Source organism: Opisthorchis viverrini, assembly GCF_000715545.1.
Source record: "Opisthorchis viverrini unplaced genomic scaffold opera_v5_8, whole genome shotgun sequence".
Lineage (NCBI taxonomy): Eukaryota > Metazoa > Platyhelminthes > Trematoda > Opisthorchiida > Opisthorchiidae > Opisthorchis > Opisthorchis viverrini.
In genome coordinates this window covers 1,062,960-1,074,360 of record NW_008751664.1, presented here as the reverse complement: position 1 = coordinate 1,074,360, position 11,401 = coordinate 1,062,960, and the positions used below count along the sequence as shown (strand labels likewise).

The following is an 11,401-nucleotide window of genomic DNA, read 5'->3' as shown; positions in this document are numbered from 1 at the left end:
CTACAGCAGCGTACAGCTCTCCTTGCTAGCCAAAGACGTTTATATGCTTGAAATTTAGAGCCTACGGTCAAAAGGACTGTTTTTGATCTCCCAACAGGATTGGTTGTTTCAAATGTTTGTCCCTCTCGTAATACTTTCGGCCCCGAGGATGTATTACATACGTCTACAGCCTCTTTCTCCCTAGTACATATGAATGATTCTCCAGTCCGTCCCTCGCAACGAAAATCCGGAGCCTCGGGTTCCTTCAACACAGATAAACCATTCCATAAAAAAAGATGCCTCTCCTCCAAAAATGTTCCATTCTGCAATGAACTCGTGGGCGAAAGGATCTGAATTCTTTCTTCTCAGCATGGTGATGGTAACCTGATGGCGACCACCTCTTCTCAAAACTTTCCTCACAGCATACCGGTCACGCCTGGCTGATCACACTACCACCATTTACATTTGCTTCCTGCTTCCTGACTTATCTCTATGCTCAAATATATGGAGTACGCTAAACTGCAACCAATGATGGTTCTGCTAGTTTGTTGTAATCACACGACTAAAACCAGAATTGCGTTTATCACTTGCGCACAACGTACTATTTACCCCACGAGCTGGGGCACTACTAACTGTTTCCACATATGCAACTCGAATTCGTTGCCAGAATCGATAACTAACTGATCGAGTCTACCAGCGTTCGGCTTCCCGCTCGTGTGCAAACCTATTGAACCTTTTGAATAAGACCACATCAGAAAGCGCCAAAGAAATGCCTCTACCTGTCCCGATTCGTCATTTGGAATCGGATATGGATTTGGAAGAAACTTGGCAAATGGCACGACGCCTTACTCCAGATTCCAAAATAAGAATCGTCCCTGGAGTATCTTTGCCTCCGAGGGGACCTAATTCTTACTTACGTCCTGTTTGAACGAAGCCTGGCTAACAGGTTTTTCACCGTTGACCCAGCGAACACTTGGCGGGGACATGGTAAGATTTTCTAGCTCAGAGCGCGCGCATTAGTAAAGCAAAATTTTTCTCATTTCGGATAGTGGCTGCGTGGAATGACCTTCCTCCAATGGCTGTCCACGCTCCTTCTAGAACCCACTTCAAAGCACCATTAGACATTTATTCATGTGAATCCTCGCTCTGGCAAGCATACTACCCCGCGCTGAGAACACCGTTTTTAATTTGTGCCTTTCAGATGAACGACAGCAGCTGAACAACAAGAACGAAACCGATCCGGGAAACTTGGGCAAGAGCCTTGATCCTGTGTGTCAATCCGTGAATCCGTGAGCCAATCAGAACGCTGAAATATGCATAGCCTATAAAGCAATTGACCCGGTTTGTGCGCGTTGCTGGTCACGCGCTGGGAGCGGCTCAGTAGTCGATTGTCAATTCTGGGTGTTGCGGGTGGCATGCGTCCTAGAGTCCTCTCGGTGGCTATTTCCCCGAACTCAACATGTGCTCTCAGCTAGTGAGACCGTTTTGCCAAACTTACACATTACTAGTGGTTGGAAGCGCTTAGTAGCCTATGGATCATTCAGTACTATCATTATTCTCGATCCGGATAACGCTCGGGTGAGTTGTTTCTCTAACGTGAAACTACTTTTAGCCTGTACAATCATTACAGGGTCACAGAACTTTGGTTCAAATCGTAGGTCTTGTGACCATTTCCTACAGGGGTTTCAGGTGAAATGGGCTCCAGAGAATTTTTACCATGACCACAAAAATCCTTATGGACTTCGATTAGCCAGTGCAGATGCGAGCGGTATGATCATAATCTGGGATGTCGTGACTGCGAGTGTTGTATCGGAGATTTGCGAACCCGGCCATAATGTCCTAGGTAGGGACTAATTTCTCGTGATATTTTGCCATAGATTTTCAGTGGATAGAAGATCAGAACGTTTCTCGCGATCTTTTGTTCGCCATTCACTCTAAAGGGATTTGCATACTGTGGAACACACAGACACAAACACCCCTCTGGAAGACAAGCGTGAACGAACACTTTCTCACAGTTTCAATGGATCCCCATAACATGAAAAATATCATGCGTACGCGACTTGCCCTTCTCTTACATTTTTAGTTGGAGGATCAGCCAGGTTCACAGTTGTTAACAACTTTTCTCTTACTTCGGCATTCTCGGTTGACAAACCTCCCATTGAATTCAGCGATTTTGGTTTGTACACGTTACCTTGGGTACTCAGTTTTTAGAAGAATCTCCGTCTCTTGGATCCTCAAAATGTGCTACCGACGCAAGTACCAACGGTGCCACTCTTGAAAGGTAAGTTTTTATTGCTTTTGGATATTGTGTTGTTCCAACTTGGGTCACGTATGTCTTTAGTGTCCCAGCCCTACATTTTGCAACAGATTGATTTCTCATACTTCATTTATCAGCACTGGCTGTACTACTTTCCATCAGCCGTATTGTGTGTATCTGGCGCAGTAATGCCATACTTCAAAACAAGGTTGGAGCAGGACATCCAATTCTAATAAATAAACGGATTATTAATTCTAATGTCCTCTGAATTCGATCAGCCTATCATGAGAAGGCCGGACCTTCCCGACGGTCTGTGCACCTCGGTAACCCTTACAACTGTACTTGGACGTTTGTATACGACACAAACCTCATACTAGGTCGCTCAATGGATAGGGATTTGACCAACAGTGTCCTGGTCCTCCACTTTCAGGTTTGGACTTTAGTGGCGAGCTCACCTCAAAAATGTGGACTTCTGCGGCGAATTTACACCCACTATCCTTGCTTCGCTGTTGGGCTTTTGAGTCGAAGGTTTTCGTCGTGAACCCCAATTCTTCCTCATTCTCTTCTGCCGTTTCAAATCCGGCCCACTAGATTTCTGCCACTCCGAATTAGGCATGGAAAACGGTGCTCGTCTGGGCAGGCGGTAACTCGGTATGCGTAACGCACAGCCCGGCCAATTTAGCTTGGATTGCTGGATGAATTCTCTATGCGTATCCTGTGCTTGATTAAAATACTGTCCCTTGATCGTCTCATTCGGAATTCGTTAAATCCAGCCACTTGTACGTCGCGTCGTATGTAAAGTTTTCGCCGCATTACATTATGGAAATTCTGACCCCTTCTGGATGCGCCATTGGCAACTGGTATTCGGCACATACTGGTTCGTAATTGGCTGTTGCGGTCCGGACTTTCGGCCAGCGCCTTCGAGGTGGTTTTTGCTGTTCTTAAGCCCCTTAAACTGAGCATACTTATCCCCAATTCACAATATGAATTTCCGCGATGCCTCGTCCAACTACTGAGATCATAGTGATCAGATTATGCTCCGTCTTTCGCTTGTAACCCTGGTGCTTTGATCAGCTCATGTGTTGCTTTCGCACGGTGTTTAGTGACTCACCTATGTTTGATGGTGAAAGCGCAACGTAAAATAGTATGCTTTTTACGATATTAAGTGAACCCTCGGCACACACCGTCACGAAGGGACGACCTTACCATGGTGTGGCGGTTTGTGTACCTCGGCGACCCATTGAGCTATACTGGGGATAGTGTCCGCACGATGCTCAGAGTCTCTCATACCAGGTTGGTCTATGGTAGAGGTCTGACGAACACATTCTCCTGGCCCTCCAGATTGGGGGTTGGAACATGTATGGCGACGTGTTCCGTAAAAATGGTAGCGTACTTGCATTTCCCGCCAAACACCACTGCCTTGCGTTAGGTTTTTGAGCCAAAGGCTTTGGTTGAGGACCCTAATCGTCCTCCTGTCTAGGTGTTGGCGCCCTGGCAGTATCCCAGCCCTCGTACAACCAGTACATACGCAACTAACAATATTCTTATGCCACATCGGCCTTCGCGTGGTGCCATCAGCCGGATAGCCTTACTTGCTGCGTACAGCAGGGCGGGTAAGCGAAAACAGGCTACTCTGACGCTTCCCTTCTTACACTTCCACGTTTTCCTTCTTTCACCCTCCCCCACCCAAATTCGAATGCTTTCTTTTCAGGTCTTATCTCTAGGATTGACCGTGTTGCTCGCCCTGCATCACACTCAGCTGCAGCTTCTGCACGTCCGAGTTCAGTTACAACCCTAAACACTTCGAAGTCTGTTTTCAAACCACCTTCGATGTTCGCACACTGAAGCAAGCAGATCAACAGGTGGCTCTTGCGCGTACGCTGGATTCCCTCTGTATCGATGTATGTTGTCTGTCAGAAAGAAGGACGCGAGGCGCAAGTACTGTGATCGAACTGATTGCCCCCTCGCTCTTCCCCAGGTTCCGGCTGCGCACCTCTGGCGATGCAGAGGCCGCTGCAGCTGGATATGCTGGGGTGGGTATTGTATTGAGCGTCTCTGCTTGATTGGATACCCGTTGACAGTCGCCTCTTTGCGGTTCGTTTGGCAACATCTGTGAGAGAATCTAGGGGAAGCGAGGTTCATCGCACTTTGTTTATTGTGTTTGCTTACGCCCCAACTGACTGTAGCTCTGAATTTGCCAAGGACAGTTTCTATGACACTCCAGGTGCTCTTCTACAGCAGGCTAAAATCTCAGATGTCGTTGTGGTCGCTGGTGGTATGAACACCCAGGCAGGTAGACTAAGCACTGCTGAGGCCTGTTTGGGTGGTCGTCTTGGTTTGGACACGAGACGCACGGACAACGGAAACCGGTTACTTCAGATGTGTGCTGATCAAAGACTATTCCTTTGCAATACGAATTTCCGGAACAGCGGAAATCGCTTGACAGCGTGGTGTCCACCATCAAACCAGCGCCGAATCCAGATAGACCACATCGCCGTCAGTTATCGGTGGCGAGGGTCGATCACCGCCTACCACCTACACCAGCGTGGACTCCTACCATGCACTTGTACGCTGTTGCTTTTCATTGCGCTTTTCAGGTGTACACTAAACGCGCACACCTCGCTTAGCCATTGAGAAGCTAGTGGACCCAGAAATCAAACGAAACTATCAGAACCAGCTCCTCGAATGCCTACCTGACGGTACGGTGTCGGATATAAACGGCCACTGGGAAAAAATATCCAAAGCGCTACTCAAAGCAGGAGCGTCTGCTTGCGGTACAACCCAGCCAACTTCATCCAAGCATTGGATCTCTGATAGGACCGTGTCTTTGCTGGAGACCCGGCGACAGATTCCAACTGGTCGCCACCACAACTCCACCCGGCGCATCATCCGACGCCAGGTGAAACTGAGTGTCCGCGCAGACCGAGAAGCTTGGTGGACCCGAAAGGTCGAAGAAATGGAAGATGCAAAGAATGCTGGAAACGTGCGCAAATTGTTCCACTTGATTCGTTCGACTGGTCCTCGGAAACCTCTTGTCAGTGAAACAATCAGGGACCAAAATGGCTCCCTGATATGCAGCAAAGCAGAACGTTTGGATCGCTGGGCACAGTACTTCGAACAACAATTCAGCTGGCCACCTGCTAACCCCAATCCAGAAACCCGGCCTTCAACAGAAAGGTGGACCGTAAATATGGAGCCGCCTTCAGTCTCAGAAGTGTCCGAATGCATTTCTCTACTCAAGCGCCATCGCGCTGCTGGTCCTGACGACCTTCCACCTGCTCTCTTCAAGGATGGCGGTGGATTCCTCAGTCAGTGCCTGTCTAGCCTATTTGGGTTTATCTGGGAGAAGGAGACCGTCCCAGACAACTGGGGTGAATCGATAGTGGTACCCATTTTCAAAAAGGGTACTCGCAGTGAATGCAGCAACCACAGAGGCGTTAGCTTGACGCCTGTTGTGACAAGGCTTCTGGCGTCATTGATTCTTCGTCGTCTTATGGCGGCACGCGAAGTCTTGACTCGTGAGAATCAAGCGGGATTTCGACCGGGTAGAGGCTGCGTTGACCACATCTTCACGCTCCGTCAGGTGTTAGAGCAACGCCACATGTACAGACGACCCACAATCCTGGTATTCCTTGACTTCAAGGGTGCGTTCGATTCTGTTGATCGATCAGTTCTGTTAACTACACTTGCTCAACAGGGTGTGCCCCAGAAGTTTGTAAACATAATCCGATCTCTATATTCACATACTTCTGGGCGGGTGAGGGTGTATGGTGAGCTCTCCAAAAGCTTTCCTACAAAAAGTGGTGTCAGACAAGGATGTCCACTCTCCCCATTCTTGTTCAACTTCGTCATCGATGAAATAATGAGGCGAACACTGGACGGTTTTCAAAACCCCGGTGTTCAAATTGTTGCTGGCGAGAGCCTTGTCGATCTGGAGTACGCAGATGACATCGCCCTCATCTTTGAAGACCTTAGCGAAGCACAAGCCCTGTTGAATAAACTGACCGCCATCATACCATCATTTGGCATGCGCCTTGCACCTTCGAAGTGCAAAGTCCTGCTTCAGAACGTGCCATCTGCGAACATATCCCTTACAGTTCAAGGAGAACCACTGGAGATTGTGGAAAACTTTACATACCTCGGTAGTTGTATTAGCTCTGACGGAAGTGTGTCTGATGAAGTCAGTGCAAGAATCTCAAAGGCTCGAATCACGTTTGCTAATTTGCGTCACTTGTGGCGTCAAAAAGGCATCTCACTGGATCTTATGGGTCGTGTGTACCAGGCTACAGTAAGAGCTGTGTTGTTGTATAGGTGCGAGACATGGCCTCTGCGGACAGATGATGTGAGGCGTCTTCAGGTTTTCGACCACCGATGCCTCAGAAGCGTGGCTGGTTGTGGATGGCGTCAGCGTGTCAGTAACGAGGCGATTAGAAAACGGGTATTTGGTTGTGCTGCAGGCACTTCAATCCGGGAAAACATGTAGCATCATTGACTGCGATGGCTCGGTCATGTGCTACGCATGCCGAAACACCGTCTACCGAGACGAGTGTTGTTCTCCGTGTCTCCTTCAGGATGGCGCAAACCGCGAGGTGGACAGCACATGACTTGGCGGAAAGGCATGGAAGAGATCACGAAGAGTTTGGGTATTGTTGGTGTTCTGCGACTTCCAGGATGGGGTCCCCGTGACCCCGTCTGTGCTTGGTTGGAGACGTTGCAAGAAATGGCGGCTAATCGATGTCAGTGGCGTTTGTGCTGTCAGTTTCTTTCCAGATTGTCTGATTGAGCGATTGGAGATGTAGGCACCTCAGAATGCTTGACGTAGGCCAGCACTGGGTTCCCTCCCTCACCCACTTTTTTCTCTTCTCTTCACTGTAGACAAAACTTATGGTTGTACGGGAGTGAAGCGTCAGTACCAACACTAATGTTGCTGTCTTTGATGATGATGATGATGATGATGATGATGATGACACACTTCGTACATTTCGTTAGAAGGCTCTCTTGTCCGTTGTAGTCCTGGCAGCCTCCTTTGAGATTCCGAGCAGTGACATCCAACATCTTTTGTCACACAACAAGGAGAATAACACGGCCTGTTTTTTTCAGCAGGTCTGGAATATGCACACTGCGCTCGTTTTATAAACTAGAGCATCGGGATGCGCTTTCTGGCTTCTACATGGCCGCCAAGATGTGTGGTGGAGATTAGATGCAGTCTTGCTCTTCCTTTCCGTCAACACTCCACTGGATATACTTATTCCTCAGTCCAGAGCGGGTTTAATGAAGATTTGTAGCATCCGAAAGTGCGGGATGCCGACGAATTAATTCTTACAGTACTGCACTCCACTTCCAAATAATGCTTGTCACTTTAGCACTTGCAGTTTGGACGAACATTCTCACCAACTGTGGCGATTCTGTTGCTTACCGTTGCCAGTCCAATGGATGGCAGTCTGACAATCGACTGCATGTGAGGGGAGGCTCGATGAGTTTTTATCAGCCACCCAGTTCACCACTTTTAGCAGGATGGCGCAGTGTACTACTTCAGTTAATGTTCAATTTCGTGTACAAAGCTCGCTCAACCATCCTACTAAGGGTGACCCGTCGAAAATGATAGCCAAGAAGTTCCTGTCACGAATGCTTTCCGTAGAAATGTGTACTGTCCTTCTCATACAACCGCTCTAGAACGGCGCCACGGCAAGAAAACCGGGGGCTGATCAGCAGTGTCATGTGAAGCTATCAAGATGGCTCGGTGTGATGCTGATGTAAGTTTTGTATGGGCATTGGGGCTGCTGGATGCATGAAATCACAATGCTAACCACGGTAACAAAGTTAAATCCGCCCGCGATGTCTTCATAGGGTGGATTTTGCGCTAACCATGAGATTACATAAATAGAGAAATCTATGGATACAAAGGCACCACGAATCCTGAAAAAATAGGGGAAAGGTCACAGACTATTCCTTTTTGAAAGTGACACTGATAGATAACTTTATTCAAAAAGGGTTTCTAGCTGTAAGTGGTTACGCATTTGTTCTAGTTTTAGGGCGAGCTTAACGTCGGCGAACCGATGAGCTCTAAGCAACTTGCTACCTCAATCGGTGCGTTTACAACCATAAAAATAACTGCACACGGCATAGATATGGTAGTTTCATGTCATGCACTATTGCAATTCGTCGTTATGGCGGTTGCACAACAAACAAGGACGTTTGGGCTAAAAAAAGTACCAGTATCAGCTGCACTTTTCACCGCATCGGCAGGTCCATCCACAAATTCATATAAAATTTTCTTCAGGTTGTGCCTACAGTGCTGGCTTCTCAGAGCCTACCAGAACAGTCCTGCGCTAATATTCTTGCTGGCTTTTGGTGCCCAAGCTGATAACTTGACACCTTTGATGATGATATAAGATAACGTGTTTCCAATGGTCAACATATTCATCGTAATATACCCTTACACGGCAGTGGTATTACTGTCTAAGCGAATGTCTACGACAATGTCAACGTCCAAGGTAATGTCATACCCTCGACATATTTCGTATTTCGCTGAATGCAACGTGCGCTTGACTGAAAAAACCTTCTAGGCGCTAATGTTCGATTCCTATTTTTAGCGAAAGGTTCACTTCATGGCTTCCGTAGAATCATGAAAGCAACTTACCAAGTCGTTCTGAATCATTTTACGTTTACTTTTTTCTTACAGACCTACACCTAAGCGCGACTCTTCTGACCTTGGCAGCATCAGTCCCCCTGACTGTCTCCAAGTTTGCTATCATGGATATCGAAAGGACTGTGTTCTCTTCGTATTCAGACGGAAGATAACAATTACTAGTTTACTGACTTCACAAGCACTTGGCACAATATCGCTGGATCGCACCATTCCCTCGTTTTGTAGAGTGAGTTTGTGCACTTGATCTGGGAACTGGCTGATATGATGTATATCCTGGTTTCCCCTCGGTCCGTTGAGTTTAAGGTTGTTAGTACGTTGTTGGGGGCCAATTTTACGCATCAGTATAGTCAATTCACCGTTCTTAGCAAGCGTTCATACTGGAAAAGATGGGTTGGTCGACCGAATATGATAAGCCTGTGGGTTTTTTGGCACCACACACAGCCTCGCGGTTGTCGACTGACGCATTACCCTATGGGTAGATAAATTGAAACAGACCTAAGTAGGTGCCGCAAACCGTAGGATGAGAAAGCCAGGTTGCCTGTTTTAATAAAAAGCTGGTGGTCGTTGGGTTGGTGGAACCTCACAAAATGCGAAGAAGACCCGAATTCCTCGTTATTTCTGCGTTATCTTGTACGTTTGTCTTCTCTGGTGTGGCTCAAGAAATCGTGGCGAATCACAGTCTGTATTTTAATACATTTACGCCTTATCGTTCATTGACTTCTCGGTTGTGTTTGTGCATTTTGTGAAGTAAGGCTTGGTAACCTAACTCGTGGGGTACCATCCTTCGAAATACCTTGGCCAAGATGTCCAATTTTCATTGGTGTTTTCCACACAGGACAAGACTGTTTTCCTCTTCCTGACGAGATATGACAGGTTTGTCCATCATCATCATCATCATCATCGACAGCATGGTATCAGTGTTCAACACCGATGCTTCGCTGCCATACAGCCATGGTTTATATGAAAGCCTTATTGTGAAGAAAAGAATAAGGGTGGGTGGGGAAGGGACTTAGTGCTGGCTTACTACAATCATTCCGAGGTGCCTACACCTCCAAACACTCATTCAGGCAATCTGGATAGAAACTGTCGACAAGATCGCCACTGACTCGGTTGGCAGCCATAGATTGCAGCTTCTCCAACCAGGCGCAGTGAGGATCACGCGGTCCCCATCCTTGAATGCAAGTAGCACCGATATCGCTCGTACTATCTCAGCGGTCTCCGATGCTGAACAACGGAGAGTTTATTTTGCACCCGAGGAGATCAACTTTCGCATTCGTACCGTAGCTTTTCCTTAGTCCATAGATTATTCGTCAGCTCAAATGTGTTTAGGATGAGGCGTGCTGGAGCCGAAAATTTCAGTAAATGAACATAAGACTTTTAAATCCGACTACATATAATCGGTTTCACTACTATTATCAAAGATCAGTGGGGAAATATTCCGTAAAGACTATTAGGATATTAGCCGCCTGTAACGTCCACGAATTTCTTCATCTTGCTCTTGATAAGCTATTTTTGAACAAAGAAACTCCCGAATTCTTTCGAACCAACGCCGGTGTGAATTGGCTGTAAACTCTGCGCTAGATAGCTGAACAGTCCCTCAGTTGTCACAATCGTTCGTTACCCGCCTAATTGACTTTCGCGTATGTTCTAACTGAACGGTTTGTAATGCGTTGCGAAGTATCGCACCAGCTAGTTTGTTCGTTGATGTCTGAAGTCCCGATCCGGGTATCCGCGAGGACCTAATACACCTGATAATAAGTATCACCATCATCATTGACAGCGACACCAGATAAGAACACTGGTGCTTCGCTCCGGACAGCCATATCAGTTTATTTGAATAGCGCCATATGTTGGTAAAGAAGAAAGAAATGACACAGCAAGAGGGACTTAGGGCTAATCCACAGCAAATCCGAGGTGACCACAACTCCAACACTCATCAAGACAATCCCAGTAGAAACTGACAAGATGAACACCCCTGGCATCGGCTATCCGCTATGGCGTCCAGTGTTTCTATCGGACTACAGAAAGGATCACGGGGAACCCCATCCTGGAAGGCGAACAGCACCAACAGCATCCAAACTTTTCGTAACATCATTCCCTTATATCGTGTCTTATTTTGTCCACATGTAGATTTCAGCCACTCCGAATTAAGACCGGAAAGCAGCGCTCATCTCTGCAGGTGGTCACGGTATACGTAACACATGCCCTAGGCACCTTAGGTTACATTGCTGGGTGCATTTTTTGAGGGCAGTACCCTGTAAATTACCCAAGACCCGTCTCCTGATCAATTCATTTGGAGTTCGTTTGTTCCAACTTATTCTGGCTATAGATCTGGGGTATCGTAATTCAAGAACCTGAAGATGTTTCAAATGTTCCAACCGAAGTGGCCAAGTCTCGCATTCGTACTACTACAGCCATTACTGTAGTCGGATTCACACATGTGCAGAAATTAATCGATAGGCTATCGATCTTTTGGAATTTACTTTGGAGTATGTCTTGGTGTGAATACTCGTACT

At 47.2% G+C, this 11,401-nt stretch overlaps 1 protein-coding gene across 1 annotated transcript in view; it reads left to right on the top strand.

Moving 5' to 3' along the window:
- Positions 1–1,667: 1,667 nt before the first annotated feature.
- The window catches only part of T265_00782 (hypothetical protein), a gene marked incomplete at both ends in the record, with an annotated part of 45,945 nt that continues 36,211 nt past the window's right edge, over positions 1,668–11,401 (top strand). Inside the window, 4 exons of the mRNA XM_009164654.1 lie at positions 1,668–2,260; positions 4,215–4,269; positions 4,908–6,547; positions 8,919–9,111. Coding sequence (XP_009162918.1) covers positions 5,193–6,547; positions 8,919–9,111 — 1,548 coding nt within the window. The remainder of the gene's footprint in view (positions 2,261–4,214; positions 4,270–4,907; positions 6,548–8,918; positions 9,112–11,401) is intronic.